The sequence below is a fragment of the Oncorhynchus tshawytscha genome, linkage group LG03 (genome assembly GCF_018296145.1).
Source record: "Oncorhynchus tshawytscha isolate Ot180627B linkage group LG03, Otsh_v2.0, whole genome shotgun sequence".
Taxonomy (NCBI): Eukaryota; Metazoa; Chordata; class Actinopteri; order Salmoniformes; family Salmonidae; genus Oncorhynchus; species Oncorhynchus tshawytscha.
This window is the reverse complement of record NC_056431.1, coordinates 15069817-15087083: the sequence shown is the minus strand read 5'-3', so window position 1 is coordinate 15087083 and position 17267 is coordinate 15069817. Positions and strand designations below refer to the sequence as shown.

At 44.4% G+C, this 17267-nt stretch overlaps 3 protein-coding genes across 5 annotated transcripts in view; 2 read left to right on the top strand and 1 right to left on the bottom strand.

The window, feature by feature from the left end:
• The window catches only part of LOC112228294 (dynein axonemal heavy chain 5-like), a 63503-nt gene extending 55294 nt beyond the window's left edge, over positions 1-8209 (top strand). For both annotated transcript variants that reach the window (XM_042310468.1, XM_042310470.1), the window contains exons 64-78: positions 187-369; positions 1963-2206; positions 2742-2856; positions 3135-3325; positions 3453-3574; positions 3842-3991; positions 4187-4432; positions 4843-5062; positions 5365-5570; positions 5706-5909; positions 6172-6387; positions 6709-6921; positions 7016-7168; positions 7337-7568; positions 7813-8209. In XM_042310468.1, coding sequence (XP_042166402.1) covers positions 187-369; positions 1963-2206; positions 2742-2856; positions 3135-3325; positions 3453-3574; positions 3842-3991; positions 4187-4432; positions 4843-5062; positions 5365-5570; positions 5706-5909; positions 6172-6387; positions 6709-6921; positions 7016-7168; positions 7337-7568; positions 7813-7964 — 2847 coding nt within the window. In that variant the 3' untranslated portion in view covers positions 7965-8209. The remainder of the gene's footprint in view (positions 1-186; positions 370-1962; positions 2207-2741; positions 2857-3134; positions 3326-3452; positions 3575-3841; positions 3992-4186; positions 4433-4842; positions 5063-5364; positions 5571-5705; positions 5910-6171; positions 6388-6708; positions 6922-7015; positions 7169-7336; positions 7569-7812) is intronic.
• Positions 8210-10116: 1907 nt separating this feature from the next.
• On the top strand, positions 10117-11555 carry LOC112244590 (regulatory subunit of type II PKA R-subunit domain containing 1). The gene is made up of 4 exons (XM_024412313.2): positions 10117-10379; positions 10911-10987; positions 11166-11212; positions 11316-11555. The coding sequence occupies exons 1-4, from the start codon at positions 10299-10301 to the stop codon at positions 11393-11395; spliced, it is 285 nt and encodes a 94-aa protein (XP_024268081.2). The 5' UTR covers positions 10117-10298; the 3' UTR covers positions 11396-11555.
• A 396-nt stretch (positions 11556-11951) lies between these two features.
• The window catches only part of si:ch73-22o12.1 (nectin-2), a 111380-nt gene continuing 106064 nt past the window's right edge, over positions 11952-17267 (bottom strand). The window contains exons 7-10 of one of the 2 annotated variants that reach the window (XM_042310456.1): positions 14438-14570; positions 14287-14359; positions 13982-14068; positions 11952-13291 (exon numbers count right to left, since the gene is read on the bottom strand). In XM_042310456.1, coding sequence (XP_042166390.1) covers positions 13067-13291; positions 13982-14068; positions 14287-14359; positions 14438-14570 — 518 coding nt within the window. In that variant the 3' untranslated portion in view covers positions 11952-13066. Of the gene's footprint in view, positions 13292-13981; positions 14069-14286; positions 14360-14437; positions 14571-17267 lie in introns of those variants that run through there. The other variant, XR_006080559.1, reaches the window with a different exon arrangement.

The following is a 17267-nucleotide window of genomic DNA, read 5'->3' as shown; positions in this document are numbered from 1 at the left end:
CATGGCTGTCTTTCTCCCTTCATGGCTGTCTTTCTCCCTTCATGGCTGTCTTTCTCCCTTCATGGCTGTCTTTCTCCCTTCATGGCTGTCTTTCTCCCTTCATGGCTGTCTTTCTCTCTTCATGGCTGTCTTTCTCTCTTCATGGCTGTCTTTCTCTCTTCATGACTGTCTTTCTTCCTGCACCAGGTGAAAGTGGGAGACAAGGAGGTGGATGTGATGAGGGGGTTCCGTCTTTATGTGACCACTAAGCTCCCCAACCCTGCGTACACCCCAGAGATCAGCGCCCGCACCTCCATCATAGACTTCACTGTCACCATGAGGGGTCTGGAGGACCAGCTGCTGGGACGGGTCATCCTCACTGAGAAACAAGTCAGAAACCACGTCCAATCATATGCTTATGAAATCATGGATAAAAACATTTGAATGTATCAACAAAAGGTCATTTTGTTGTAGTTGTTTAATCGTGAGCATTTATTAGAATTGTACATAATGACTGTGACCACCCATTTTGAAATGTACTGAATCAAATGAACACAGAGAGCATGAACCCAGCCAGGTCTGTATGCAGAGAAATGTTAAAAGACCTGAAAAATGACACCCAAAATCAGTGTCTGTCTGAATGGTGTGCCTGTTTATCTCTTTCTGTTGGTCTGAAATCAAATTAAATGTTATTAGTCACATGCGCCGAATACAACAGGTGTTTCACCTTACAGTGAAATGCTTACTTACGAGCCCCTAACCAATAATGCAGTTTAAAAATAATATGCATAAGAATAAGGGATAAAAGTAACAAGTAATTAAAGAGCAGCAGTAAAATAACAATAGCGAGACTATATACAGGGGGGTACCGATACAAAGTCAATGTGCGGGGGCACCAGTTAGTTGAGGTATTATGTACATGTAGGTAGAGTTATTAAAGTGACTAAGCATAGATGACAACAGAGACTAGCAGTGGTGTAAAGAGGGGTGGGGGGGCAATGCAAATATGGGTAGCCATTTGACTAGATGTTCAGGAGTCATATGGCTTGGGGGTAGAATCTGTTTAGAAGCCTCTTGGAACTAGACTTGGCGCTTCGGTAGTGCCTTGCAGTCGGAGGCCGAGCAGTTTCCATACCAGGCAGTGATGCAACCAGTCAAGATGCTCTCAATGGTGCAGCTGTAGAACCTGTAGGATCTGAGGGCCCATGCCAAATCTTTTCAGTCTCCTGAGAGGGAATAGGTTTTGTCGTGCCCTCTTCACGACTGTCTTGGTGTGCTTGGACCATGTTAGTTTGTTGGTGATGTGGACACCAAGGAACTTGAAGCTCTCAACCTGCTCCACTACAGCCCCATCGATGAGAATGGGGACGTGCTCGGTCCTCTTTTTCCTGTAGTCCACAATCATCTCCTTTGTCTTGATCACGTTGAGAGAGAGGTTGTTGTCCTGGCACCACACGGCCAGGTCTCTGACCTCCTCCCTATAGGATGTCTTGTCGTTGTCGGTGATCAGGCCTACCACTGTTGTGTCATCGGCAAATTTAATGAAGGTGTTGGAGTCTTGCCTGGCCGTGCAGCCATGAGTGAATAGGGAGTACAGGAGGGAACTGAGCACGCACCCTTGGGGGGCCCCTGTGTTGAGGATCAGTGTGACGGATGTGTTGTTACCTACCCTTACCACCTGGGGGTGGCCCATCAGGAAGTCCAGAATCCAGTTGAGGGAGGTGTTTAGTCCCAGGGTCCTTAGCTTATTGATGAGCATTGAGGGCACTATGGTGTTGAACGCTGAGCTGTAGTCAATGAATAGCATTCTCACATAGGTGTTCCTTTTGTCCAGGTGGGAACTCTCTTGTTCTGAGCTGTGTCTGACCGGTGTTTCTGCCTGTTGGAGAAGGAGTATACAGACCTGCTGGAGGATGTGACGGCCAACATTAACATTAGTGTATGTGTCTGAACAGTGCTCTTATCTATCCCTGTTATATCTAGGAGTTGGAGAAGGAGCGCACAGACCTGCTGGAAGATGTAACGGCCAACAAGAGGAAGATGAAAGAGCTGGAGGACAACCTGCTGTATCGTTTGACCTCTACGCAGGGTTCCCTGGTGGACGACGAGACCCTCATCATCGTCCTGGGCAACACCAAGCGCACCGCCGAGGACGTCACACAGAAACTACAGATCTCAGCTGAGACCGAGATCCAGATCAACACCGCTAGAGAGGAGTACAGACCTGGTGAGTTGGTTGTACTGTGGTTAGGGTAGAGTTATTCTCAGTACAGACCTGGTGAGTTGGTTGTACTGTGGTTAGTTAGGGTAGAGTTATTCTCAGTACAGACCTGGTGAGTTGGTTGTACTGTGGTTAGGGTAGAGTTATTCTCAGTACAGACTTGGTGAGTTGGTTGTACTGTGGTTAGTTAGGGTAGAGTTATTCTCAGTACAGACCTGGTGAGTTGGTTGTACTGTGGTTAGGGTAGAGTTATTCTCAGTACAGACTTGGTGAGTTCGGGGGGGTGTACTGTACCGGTTTGTTTTAGAGTATGGGTCAAAACATTTTGGGCTCTTTTATTGATTGGCTGACCAACCAATCACAGTGCTCTGGTGAACAGCAACAGGCACTAACCACCTTGTGTTGACTGTTCTTCAGGAGCAATCTGTTCCTCACACTTTTCCAGTGGCAAGTTTGTTTGCGCAGAAATGGATGTATGATAATATAGAATGAGCGTTGTCTGTCACTCACTGTCAGCCTGTGTGTTATTGTGCTGTTACAGTGGCCACCAGAGGCAGCATCCTGTACTTCCTCATCACTGAGATGTCCATGGTTAACGTCATGTACCAAACGTCACTACGACAGTTCTTGGGAATCTTTGACCTCTCTCTGGCCAGGTACAGTAGTAATACACTTTGTCTCATACTGAATAACATATATTTGTATTTATGTATTTCATTCAAATTGTTGGTCCTCAGATGTGGTTCAGTCATTTTATGTGACCATTGAATGAATATGTAATAAACGATTTTTGAATTGACACTGGGAGATTTGTGCTTTTGCATAGTTTTTGTGTAGTTGTAGGAGTTGCCTGATTCTTGAAGTATAATATCTGAAACCATAGAAACAGTTTTAATATTAATATAATAACCACCACACTATGCCTTCTGAACAGATCAACCAAAAGTCCAATTACCAGCAAGCGAATAGCGAACATAATTGAGCATATGACCTTTGAGGTGCACAAGTACGCAGCCAGGGGTCTGTATGAGGAGCACAAATTCCTGTTTACCCTCCTGCTGACGCTGAAGATCGACATGCAGAGTAACCGCGTAAAACACGCCGAGTTCCTCACCCTCATTAAAGGTGTGAAACAAACTCCGTCCTCCAATTAATTCCGCCAATCTGTAGTCCACAGTTACTGAAATGTTGAAGAGCAAAATGTTGTTCATTGCTCACAGACCATTGAACATCCTCTGTCTGTCCTATGCAGGAGGTGCCTCTCTGGATCTGAAGGCTTGCCCCCATAAGCCTGCCAAGTGGATCTTAGACATGACTTGGCTCAATCTGGTGGAGCTCAGTAAACTGTGGCAGTTCTCTGATATCCTTGATCAGGTGTGTTCCCCACGCGGTGCTTCCTTACGCTGCTACTTAATGTGTCACACTCTCTAATACCCTCCCTCAATTAGTCTGTTTCATGGCCCCCTCAATTAGTCTGTTTCATGGCCCCCTCAATTAGTCTGTTTCATGGCCCCCTCACCCCAGTAAACCCCCCTATTCATTGTAGTGCTCCTCTATGATTACAGTGCTCCTTTTACTCCTCTGAGCTCTGTCACATATGGCATTGAACTAGTCATTGTACTGAGCTGTGTGTGTGTCCAGATCTGTTGTAATGAGAAGCAGTGGAAGGCATGGTTTGATAAGGAGACCCCTGAGGAGGAGGTGATCCCTAATGCCTATGACCAGAGCCTGGACTGTTTCCACCGCCTGCTGCTCATACGCTCCTGGTGCCCAGACAGGACCATCGCACAGGTACACCGGTAACTCTCATTGAATGATTACGTAATTAATCAATCAATCCAAGACATAATACATTATGAAATGTCTACGCTTTTTGGTATTTTCATCAAAGCTTAGGACTGAGTTTTAGAGTGTATTTCTACTGCATATTTCTTGAATCCAATAGCAGGTGACTTTTTAAATATACCTTGACCTGTTATCCTCCAGGCTCGTAAGTACATCATGGACTCGATGGGAGAGAAGTATGCAGAGGGAGTGATCCTGGACCTAGAGAAGACGTGGGAGGAGTCAGACCCCCGGACCCCGCTCATCTGCTTCCTGTCCATGGGCTCAGACCCCACCGACTCCATCATCGTCCTGGGGAAGAGGCTAAAGATAGAGACGCGCTATGTCTCCATGGGCCAGGGACAGGAAGTCCACGCACGCAAGCTGCTCCAGCAGACCATGGCCAACGTGAGTCCTGAACACAGCATTACAGTACACACTCACTGGACTCCTAACAGTCAAGTTATAATTATCCCTTGTCCCCAGGCTATTGCGCTTAGTGAAGAAGTCTGGTGAGCGTAACTCATTTATTAGGTATCGGCATTCTGCCATGAATTGTGGTCCATGCCATCTCATTTGTAATCAAATTGGGAATTAAAATAGCGATAGGGATGGAATATGAATTGAAATTGAACCATGGATTTTATTTAGACCGTATTAGACTGTATTAAAAATGAAATGGACTAACACCACATGCATCTCCCTCACATTATTAATTTAATTACATAATGACATTAGTAATGAATTACTCTCCCAATATGGACAATTTAACTATGTATTTTTTTTCTCCCTCATTTTTTTTCAAAATGCACACACAGGGTGGCTGGGCCTTGCTCCAGAACTGCCACCTGGGCCTGGACTTCATGGATGAGCTGATGGATACTGTGACAGAGACAGACGCCGTCCATGAGACCTTCCGCCTGTGGATTACTACAGAGGTCCAAAAACACTTCCCCATCACACTGCTGCAGATGTCCATCAAGTTCACTAATGAGCCTCCACAGGGACTGAAGGCAGGGCTGAAGAGGACTTATGGAGGTGGGTCACACCACGGTTCACACATACATACAGGTATCCATGCATGTGTACGCACCTACACAAACAAATACACATTTACACCCCCATTTCTTCTGGTTAACCCTAAACAACAACCCTTAACCCTTAATCTAGCTTCATGTCCAAATTCTGGTTCAACCTTAGCCTCAACCACAACCTTAATCCTAACCCTAGCATCATGTCCACATCCCAGTTCAACCCTAACCCTAGATTCACATCCATATCCCGGTTCAACCTTAGCCTCAACCACAATCCTAATCCTAGCTTCTTGTTTGTTGCTCCAGGCATTAACCAGGACCTGCTGGATGTCAGTAACATGGTCCAGTGGAGGCCCATGCTGTATGGGGTGGTGTTCCTCCACTCTACGGTACAGGAGAGGCGTAAATTCGGCCCCCTGGGCTGGAACATCCCCTACGAGTTCAACCAGGCTGACTTCAACGCCACTGTGCAGTTTGTTCAGAACCACCTGGACGACATGGACATCAAGAAGGTAGGTGCAGAGACGAGAAGCTCCCGCTGTAACTAAGTAAAGCTCTATCTTTACTTCTACTGTTAGTACTGCTACCTGTCTTCCTATGTAAGATGTGTCTGTTCCGGTGTTGATGGTAGTCTGACGTCTCCCCAGGGTGTATCCTGGAATACAGTGCGCTACATGATCGGGGAGATCCAGTATGGCGGTAGGGTGACAGACGACTATGACAAGCGTCTGCTCAACACCTTCGCCAAGGTCTGGTTCAGTGAAAACATGTTTGGACCTGATTTCTATTTCTACAAAGGCTACAGCATTCCCAAGTGTTCCAACGTGGACCAATATCTGACATACATTCAGGTCAGTCCATTTTTCACACTCAGTCTCTCCTGCAGTTTACAGTGCTGTGTAACATAAGATTGAATTAATGTAGTCAGACTGCATGAAGATGTGTGCTGTATACATTATGTTTGGCATTGAGGCATTTGATAACACTTCCTATGAATAACTTGTTCATAATGCATTATAAGCAGGTATCCACAATGCATTACATGTTTTACTGTAGTTTGGTAATGCACAGACATGCGGACTCTAATCCTAATTTATGTATTTTCCCCTGCAGGGCCTACCGGCTTACGACACACCAGAGGTGTTTGGCCTGCACCCCAATGCTGACATAACGTATCAGAGCAAGCTGGCCAAAGACGTTCTGGACACCATCCTGTCCATTCAGCCTAAGGACAGCTCCAGTGGCGGAGGGGAGACCAGGGAGGCCATTGTGGCCAGGCTGGCTGACGACATGCTGGAGAAACTACCTCCAGACTACGTACCGTTTGAAGTGAGTAGCACTGGTCTGGATTTAGCTAACCCTAATGGAAATAATCACCCACAATACCTTGCTGCAGCAAGGTAGATCGTTAAAAAACTCTCACAGGGTGACGGCAAGTCATCTAACAATAACCCATGCAATAAAATGTATTTCTGAAATATGCCCCATGGTGCAGCGAAATCCACTTTGCAGGTAATGTTTTTACTGCAATAGAGGTTTACTTTTTAATGTTTAGAGCTGTGTTATGCATTTGCATTCCAATATGTTAAGAATCAAATCAACATTTATTTAAAGCGTAATTTCACAAGAACATGTTTTCAATATATCCAGGTGAGAGAGAGGCTACAGAAGATGGGTCTGCTCCAGCCCATGAACATCTTCCTGCGTCAGGAGATAGACCGCATGCAGAGGGTCATCGTGCTGGTCAGGAACACGCTGACCGACCTCAAACTGGCCATCGACGGCACCATCATCATGAGTGAGAACCTACGGGACGCGCTGGACTGCATGTATGACGCACGCATCCCCTCACGTTGGAAGAAGGTATGTTTATTACTGCCTCTGAGTACACATTTATTCAGTTTTCTACTTATCTATTCCGTGTTCTATTTTCTACTTTTGTATTCCTGTGTTCTAGGCGTCATGGGCCTCCAGCACTCTAGGGTTCTGGTTTACTGAGTTGCTGGATAGAAACCGTCAGTTCCAGGCGTGGATCTTTGAAGGACGGCCCAACTGTTTCTGGATGACAGGGTTCTTTAACCCACAAGGCTTCCTGACCGCTATGAGACAGGTACAGATGGCACATTCACACATTCTAATGCAATCACAATTGAACATACTTACTGACTTGGCTAGGCCACTGACGTTATATTTAGTTTGCACACACTACACAGTCATAGTTGATCATGAAGCTACAAAGACAAAGCCAGTCTATGTAACTCTGTTTTTGTGTGTGTAGGAGATCACTCGTGCAAACAAGGGCTGGGCCCTAGACCGTATGGTGCTGTGCAACGAGGTGACCAAGTGGATGAAGGATGACATCACTCAGCCACCCTCTGAGGGGGTGTATGTCTACGGCCTCTATCTGGAGGGGGCCGGCTGGGACAGGAGGAACTGCAAACTCATCGACTCTAAACCCAAAGTGTTGTTTGAGATGATGCCTGTTGTCAGGATGTATGCTGAAAATAATGGTGAGTGCTGTAGTCACTAGTTACTGTAACTTCCTGGAGACTCATTGAACAGTATCTCATTCAGCTGCTTGTTGTTTTCATCTGTACATTATATGTTGAATATGTCAGTAGAAATGATCTAACTTTTAGGTTCAATGGTTACGGTATGTCAGACCAACTGAATGGACAACATGCAGTGAAAAAGAAACTCATGTGATCATTGTGTATAAGTAATGGATGTTTATCGTTGCTGTGGTCATTTCAGGTGTCAAGGATGCCCGGTTATACTCTTGTCCCATATATAAGAAGCCTGTAAGGATGGACCTGAATTACATTGCTGCTGTGGAACTGAGGACTGCTCCACCGCCTGAGTACTGGATACTACGTGGTGTGGCACTGCTGTGTGAAGTCAAATAACCCATTTATATATTGTATTATATGCCTAAATCTTGAAGAGTTGTGCTTCAGTGGTTAAAGGGGCAATCTTTCAAACTACAACAAAGTTGACACCCTACCACTGTTTTGTTAAACAACTGAAGGATGTGACTGGAGAAATGTAACCACTCTCAAAATGGATGTACCCTTTACGGATTAAATGAGGGAAGTGTCTTCATTTAGATTATAGTGGTAGGCTTCCGTAATAAAGTTTCACCTAAGTTGCACATACTATCTATACCCCCAATTATTTCATATCTGAACTATTTTGGGTGTGTGTTTACTTATTTATTTTACTTATTTTACTTTACTCCTTCTTTTTGTACTCACCATAATATGGTTGTTACTACACTAATAAATGGTTGAAGTCGGAAGTTTACATACACCTTAGCCAAATACATTTAAACTCAGTTTTTCACAATTCCTGACATTTAATCCTCGTAAAAATTCCCTGTCTTAGGTCAGTTAGGATCCCCACTTTATTTTAAGAATGTGAAATGTCAGAATAATAGTAGAGCAAATGATTTATTTCAGCTTTTATTTCTTTCATCACATTCCCAGTGGGTCAGAAGTCTACATACACTCAATTAGTATTTGGTAGCATTGCCTTTAAATTGTTTAACTTGGGTCAAACATTTCGGGTAGCCTTCCACAAGCTTCCCATAATAAGTTGGGTGAATTTTGACCCATTCCTCCTGACAGAGCTGGTGTAATTGAGTCAGGTTTGTAGGCTTCCTTGCTCGCACACGCTTTTTCAGTTCTGACCACAAATTTTCTATAGGATTGAGGTCAGGGCTTTGTGATGGCCACTACAATACCTTGACTTTGTTGTCCTTAAGCTATTTTGCCACAACTTTGGAAGTATGCTTGGGGTCATTGTCCATTTGGAAGACCCATTTGCGACCAAGCTTTAACTTCTTGATTGAGGTATTGAGATGTTGCTTCAATATATCCACGTAATTTTCCCACCTCATGATGCCATCTATTTTGTGAAGTGCACCAGTCCCTCCTGCAGCAAAGCACCCCCACAATATGATGCTCAAATTCCTTATATTAAGTAAATCAGATGGCACCATTTTCCTGTTTTTTGTTTTTTTTCTGGAAAGCCAGTGGCACACTCCAACACTCAGACATCCTTTTCAAACAAAGCATGTGTGTTTAGTGAGTCTGCCAGATCAGAGGCAGTAGGGATGACCAGGGATGTTCGGTTAATAAGTGCGTGAATTTGACTATTTTCCTGTCCTGCTAAACATTCCAAATGTAACGAGTACCTTTGGGTATCAAGGAAAATATATGGAATAAAAAGTAAGTACTGTACTGCAGTAAAAGGAATCAAAAATATAAATAGTAAAGTAAATTAAGTAGTACTTTAATGTATTTTTACTTTAGTACTTTACACCACTGATAATGAGCCCCTAGGGCTATCAGAAAATTGCTTTGAAACCATATTGTGAAGAGGTCTGCCTAACAGTATTTTGCCTAATGAATGTGATGGAAGAATAGACAAGGGGACACTTGAAAATGTTCCAGACAATAATTGGCCTAATGAATGTGATGGGGTTCGTGACAAGTAAGTAATGGATAATTACTTACTTTTACAACAAGTGGTCCAGACCTCTTGACAAGGTCGCTATAGGTCACTATTGTTGGGTTAACCCCTTCCTTTTCTATACCAAGTCCCTCATGTGTACACACCTCCCTCCTCTTGACTGCCCTGCCAACCCTACTTGTCCAAACCCCCTCAATACAATTCTAAGATTTTAATCTGTAACCAAATTAAGCATATTAATTCATATTAATGGTTATTTTAAATATTACACTTGACTTGAGTCAAATGTAAGTAAAACTAGAAAAGGTGAATTTTCTGAAGAAAATTTGTGTGCTCTATAGTCTACAATAGTGAATAGGAGCGAACACAAATCTCACACATCAATTATCCATCCATGAGTGTTCTGGTCTCCCTGAATGGACCTGTAGTAGAGACATCTACTCCAGAGGTACTTGCTTAGGTCACAACAACTGATGAGCTGTTTGAGTAATACGGCAGAACTCTCATGTCCTGTGGCTGGATCCCTCAATACAAGCTCTGAAAAACATTGTCACATTGGCTGCCACCCAGAGCCATAGAGACCTACAAAGATGTCATGGGGGAAAGCAAAGATAAACTCTGTGGGAAAAGTGTTGCTTCTGTTATACTCAGGCTGTTGCCATAGTAACAGTGGGGCTTGTCAACAAAAGGCAAGGTTTTGATAAAGATATTAACGGTAGCTAGCAAGCAGGCTATCAAAGAGAATATTAGCTAGCTGATGAGATCAAATGGCTGATAAACGTGGTTTGGAGAAACTGGACTTTGGTGCATTAAGCATCGAGCAACAACAGCAACTCCGACAATTTAAGGTAAATTAGCTAGCTAACACTTTACTACTGTAGGTAACGTCGTTAGCTTCATGAGTGCTCCTTGGCTTCAACAACATTTAGATAGCTAGTTCTATCGATAAAATTAGGAATTAAAATACAATAGGATTTCTTGTTCTATCACTCACTGCATTTTTGCATTCATCCAGCTAATAGTTAGCTAGCAGAAATTCCTTGGTTAAAGATAGGCTCAGCAATGACGAACATTACGTGGGGTAACTTTGAATCTGCTATTGCCATCGGGCTTTTCCCAATATCATGAGCCATGGGAAAGAGTAGAGTGGACAGTAAAGTTAATGGACATTCACCTTTATATTTCTCCTGGGACAAGCAAAGCCAACAAGGTATATATTAGACATATCTTGGAAGTATGATGTTAGGTTGTCTGTCGAATAAAATGGGATATTCAGATGCCGATTCAGATGCCGCCCCCCCTTTTTTTTCAGTATTGACAGATTAGAACTGTCCCTCTGTCCTCTGGAGAGCCATTCGCTAATTCATTATTTTTTATAGATCAATACAAGAATCAACAATGAAAAATATTTGAGAGAGCATCCAGAGACGGAGGCCTTAATAAGCGACTTTTTAAGGTTTGTTAATTGGCTGGCACTGACTAACGGTATATTTTCAGACATATTATTCTCCATCTCCATTAGGGCTCTCAAGCTCCAGACATCAATAACGAATATAATTCTATTTCATATTTAGCTACAGTAATGAAGTCTAACTGGCCAATTGCTTGGGTACCTGCTTCTTGCTTTTTTACAGAGATGTATTTCTCAAAAGACCCACAGACATTCGCGAGTATGCAGCAGGTGGGTTCAATCAACAACACAAACTGACACGTACACCAATATACAGACAGGGACAGTCCTCTACTTAGAACTACCAATAATTAACATATTTTCTCTCTTTCAGATTACTTCACCGACCCAAACCTTGGTTTGATCATTGGCTCCAAACTGCAGGGCGATCCTGCCGACACAGGCACAGACTGAATCCTTACCTGATTGTTTGGCAGTTCAACTGAAGTGTGAAGCTGTAACAGGCCTCTTTCTCTGTGTTCTGTACATCCTCTGTATTGACTAGTTATTTGTTGCAAAGTAACGTGATACAAATATAAAACATGATATAAAGTGGGAATGTACTGGCACCCAGGCAGATGTTCTTACTGAGCATCATTACAACAGGTTAGTTACAGGGCTAAAGGAGGATGTTTATACCCCTGGTTGAGAGGAAAAGATTTCCAGGCCTATAGGGTGGAGTGGACAGCCTCTTTACAGGAGTTCTCAGGGTAAAGTCTAAACGGGATCATTGGGACATCCCAACTCTGACATTACCCTATTGGAAGTTTAAATATAAAACGGTTAAGGTTACAAGGATTCCCGATAGCACTAACCGCTTTCTCAAGCCTCAGAGTTCCCCCTTCTGGTCTCCCGTTTCCGTTAAGTCCCCAACTCATCAGATGAAACAAAAAACATTGAAGCAAGATGAGAAAATGTGACAGCAGCAATACTGACCACACGGTTTAAATGTTTCATGAATTTAAAATCATCAAGTAACCAGCGCATCAGGCTTTGCTTTATTAAAAACATACATAGCGCAGTAAAAACAGGTCAAATCCATCGCACAAAGATGACAAAATCTGACACGCTACAAAAATAGGCACATCTGGTTTAACAGTTAAGTGATTGTATAGAGAAGACCCTGAAATTGTATAAAAACCTAGACCCTGATAATATTGGACATTTCAACAGTAGGCCTACGTAATACATTCTGTAACCAACATACTGTGGTAGAGCATGTGAATAGAGCTTTTAAATCCTGAGCGAACAGGTACAAATCATCAATGTTTAGACACGTCAAATGTTAAAAGGTAACAGATTTCCTTTTTATATATACACAAGATTGTCAGTAACTTACATTGTTTGATATTTGTTCAGGCAATTGATTGCCCCTCTCTTATGGCTTGTATTGGGCTCCGGGAATCCAGAATTGTATCTTAGACACAGATTACATTATGTAAAATCTTAAACATAATCCTTAGGGAGTAAAACACACAACTGACCTTCTACCAGTGTCTATAGGCAACATCATCCTACTGCCTTTAGCTCAGAGTAGTGTACTACTACCAGTCTCCTGACCCCAGAGCCCATCTACATTACACAGTATGATGGAGCTATCAATACACTCTGATCCAAGGACAGTATTGCGTTAACCCCTAATGGTAATGGTTAGGATTCAAAGAGGGTAAGCTGGCCCTGGATCTGTGCCTATTAAACAATCTCACACACATACTGTACTTTAACCACAACATGCAAAGGAGTTTCAACCAACCGCGATACAAGTTAGTGTTGTTTTATGTTGGGTCTGACTTGCACAGCATTTTACCATTAAAGCGGATCCCCCTTTAAAAAACATGATTCCCGTTATTAGAACCCAATACACAACAGTAGGCCTACGTAGTACATTCTGTAACCAACATACTGTGGTAGAGCATGCTCACTTTAGTACACAATGTAAACTTCTAGATTGGAGACACTGATTGAACGGCAATGACTACAACCATCACACACTGCAGCCATCCCACAGACACACACATCCAGTGGCCGATGTTCTTCACGTACAAACAAGTTTAGTCCCACACACACTTCCAATGTCTCCCGTCTTCACACAAACATGGCCTGGGACACAAAGCTGTCTCCACGAGATGTTCCAGTGGCAGGGGGGTGGTCATCCTCTTTGTCATGGTAATCATTGGCCTTGTACTGGTTGGGGGCATACAGGGGCGGGACTTCGTTCACCCTGGGTTCATCCCAGCCAGAGGGGGTGCCAGCATAGCGCAACTCCTCCGCATCACGATTGTATTCCTCATCACTGTACGCGTCCAAGTCCTGGTGGGAAAGATAACCATATAAAATAATCTTAATAATCATGTAAAAATAAGGAGAACTAATGCAGTCTTCATAGTATTCTAGTGACCCTTGCATTCGCGAACAAACTGACAGAGCAACACCCTTTGAGAGTCTTGACCCCAGGTCTTCTAGCCAATGGACAAACTTGCTAACCACTGCTCCAATAGGGTTAAATCACGGGAGGAAATTGCAACTAGCTTACCAAGGCAATGGTTTCTACAGTATTAAAAACACATGTTTCCATCTATAGCATGTTCAGTATATCAGCTTCTATCCACATAGCAGCCCTCCATACCCTTCAGTTTCCTACACGTTCTCATGTTTGTGTTCTGGTAAATAGGGCAATCATGTTGAGTAACTGATGAATTAATGATCATAAGTAGATGTTAAATGATTGATTTCTTTTTGTTTCATGAATCCTTTACCAGGATGTATTATAAATGATGTAGATAATAAACAAAGAGTTGGGTTGAGGCACTTTATAAGCCAAAGCTACAGAGCTTAATGTATACTGATAGGAAAACACAGGCCAGGTGGAAGCAATATCAAGGAGGCCAGCTGGGAATTTGCTTTCAACCATCCAGGTCTATTTATGTCTGAAGATTGAGAAAACAATTCAGGAGAGAAGGACTATTGAGAGATGCACACCATGTATGGCTGTGTTCTTACCGTGCTGGGCTCGGCATCCTGCGGAGCGTAGTACAGGTGGTCCACGGCTCCGTCCTTGCTCTCCACAGGGTCTCGACTGGTGTTCAGCTGCAGATGCACGCACACACACACACACACACACAGGATTATTCTCATCCTCATAAAACCTATTTCAGATGGACACTTTCATAATCTACATAATCTTTTAACAATGTTGATAAAAAAACATGTGGTATTGTAAAATACAAATTGAGGGGCCATGTAGAGATATATAAACATCTCCCATCACAGCAAGTCTAAAAGTTATGGCTGGCCAGCATCCTCACCCTATCAGTAGAGCTGCTGGTGGTGCTGGTCTGCTGCTTGTTAGGGGGAGGGGGCTTGTACTTGGGTGGACCACTGAGAAAGAGAGAAAGGAGGGAATCAAAACAAACAGTAAGGATGATCACTTAGTATGAGTGACAGTTACAAACTCACTCTCCATTGTGCTGGTTGCGTTTTTTGCGGACCAAGACCACAACACTCCCAATAACAGCCAGCAGCAGAACCACCCCAATGAGCCCTCCTATAACACCGCTTGTAGTGGGACCCTTCACTGGCAGTCGAGTCCCTGCAGAGGGAGAGATGAGAGAAAAAGTGAGATAGGAAGGAAGACAAAGAATAGAAGGGAGGTTTAAGGGGATAAGTACAAAGAGAGAGAGAGAGATAACATTAACAACAGAGTAGTGATAGCATTCACATGCTGGAGTCGTCCCACATGCACAGGAATAACTCTACAGTGCATTTCAATACATATTGTTTCATTTGTGGTGAAAGGTTCTGAAAGCGGAATTCAAAATGTAATCCTCAAGTAATGAAGTAGGCTAATTACAGTCAATGGTGTGTGTGTGAGACAAGAGGTGCAAATAAACTGTCTGTGGATGCGAGAGGTATAGAGGTGTGTACGTGTGTGAGAGAGCAAGCCGAGATGCAGAGAAAGTGTGCGTCTGCCTTTACAGAAGAAAGGTCTACATTAGTGTAGACTACAGTCACATGGGGAGGCAGACAATCCGACGTAGTGACTGTAGTACCTTCCTCTAATGAACCATGACCACTAGTACCAATACTAACAATAGGATTATACACAAGACAGGAGTACACAAACACACAGTGTGACCCATCTCATTATTCTCCCCATCACTGCACAGGGGATTATGCTAATGAGGGAGTGTTAAATGGCAATGAGGAGCTCAGATAATTGGAGGAGAGTTACACAGGGAAAGTAATTGGTTGTCCCCTGATTGAATGTTGTTAGGCTTATAATTATGGCTGTGGTACTGATGACCTTATAGCAACGCTCTGTAACGTAAACAATGGAGCATCCAATGACCTTTTCGCATGTAAAAAGCAGTTGTTTTCAATTAGACCACAACATGTAAATAAAATACAAACGCTTTGGTTTCCCAATAAAACTAACTAAAACAGTCAATAATAAATGACAATTTCTTAAAATGATCTCAAGAGTAGTTTACCCTGACATTTATAAAGTCATTATTGTTCAGAACATGGCATGTTTAATGTGTCTAGTTTAATAGGTCTTATGAGACAGAAAGATTTACAACATGGCAGTAGTCCAGTTATAGGACTTATAAGGGAGTGTTACTAGGTGATTAGGGTGTAATACAGCCTGTTGTCCACATGGCGGTGCTGTGTCTCCATAACACCGGCTCTGAAGTACTAATAATCTTCACTACCTCTGTTCCATCCTCCCTGTGCTCTTCATCACTCCCGTGGTCATCAACTTTGTATCTGGCTATATCCATGCTCCATTTTTGTCTATAGTGCTTTCTTGCTCCATCTTAACCATCCCTATCTTTTTTTTAATCCTCACTTGTCCTCCAATCCCCCCCTTCCCTGATACATGGGCGAATATTGTATTATAAATTGTGCCTTCCTGTATTATACCGATGTTAAAATGTTTATTCTATTCTACTGAGCCATTTACTTTATGTTCCTATTCTTATATTTTATTTCTTATTGTTGTTGCATTGTCAAGAAGGAACCTGCAAGTAACAATTTAGTTGAACGATGTACAGCATACCATGTGTTACCTGTACATACGACCAATAAAACCTGAAACTTTTCCTCCCTCTCTCCATAAAACTCTAGTCCAAAGTGATTTCCTCCCCTCACCTCCTTTCCTTTTCACTGATAGGGAATAAACTGGGCCGGTGACAGCTTTATCTGGTAAGCATAATTTATTAGGGTACTTTCTTTTCAGATCAGTTCAGATAAAGGAGAGGATGCCACTTTAGAGTATTGAGATGCAGCCGCTGTCTGAGTGACTCCAGCAGTGTTGAATAGAGATCATGCCCTCTGTATCTGTGGTGGATGCCAGCCATGTCTCATTCTAATGAAATCTCCCAGACAGCCCGAGCATGCCCGCTGTCTCTCTTAGCTGGCGCCGTGCTCCCCTGCCCTCCGACAAGGACGGGCTGAGCTCTGTGAATGTGCGCGCGCGCACACACATACACACACACACACACACACACACACACACACACACACACACACACACACACACACACACACACACACAAAGCAGAGTCCAGATGGTAGGGCCAACTTGTATACTATCCAATATCCCAGTCACTCACACCAACATTTATATACACCCACAATTCTCTGTGGTGTGCTGCACACCCATACCCACCCACTCACTCACTCAAACCCCCTCTCACTCACTCACACCCCCATCCACAGATTGAGACAGGGTTTCTATCTCTGTGCTGCCTGCCTCTCTCTGCCACCTGCCTCTCTCTGCCGCCTGCCTCTCTCTGCCGCCTGCCTCTCCCTCTCCGTGCTGCCTGCCTTTCTCTCTCTCTCTCTCTCTCCGTGCGGCCTGCCCGCCTCTCTCTCTTTCGCCGTGGGGCCTGCCCGCCCGCCTCTCTCGGTGCGGCCCGCCCGCCCGCCTCTCTCGCCGTGGGGCCCGCCCGCCCGCCTCTCGCCGTGGGGCCCGCCCGCCCGCCTCTCTCGCCGTGGGGCCCCTGCCCGCCCGCCTCTCTTTCGCCGTGGGGCCCGCCCGCCCGCCTCTCTCGCCGTGGGCCCGCCCGCCCGCCTCTCTCGCCGTGGGGCCCGCCCGCCCGCCTCTCTCGCCGTGGGGCCCGCCCGCCCGCCTCTCTCGCCGTGGGGCCTGCCCGCCCGCCCGCCCGCCTCTCTCTCGCCGTGGGGCCCGCCCGCCCGCCCTCTCTCGCCGTGGGGCCCGCCCGCCCGCCTCTCTCGCCGTGGGGCCCGCCCGCCCGCCTCTCTCGCCGTGGGGCCCGCCCGC

Coding starts and splice junctions, on each gene's coding strand:
- LOC112244590 (XM_024412313.2), top strand. CDS start 10,299: ATGGCTGATAAACGTGGTTTGGAGAAACTGGACTTTGGTGCATTAAGC. Junction 10,380..10,910: donor AGCAACTCCGACAATTTAAG/GTAAATTAGCTA, acceptor TATTTTTTATAG/ATCAATACAAGAATCAACAA. Junction 10,988..11,165: donor TTAATAAGCGACTTTTTAAG/GTTTGTTAATTG, acceptor GCTTTTTTACAG/AGATGTATTTCTCAAAAGAC.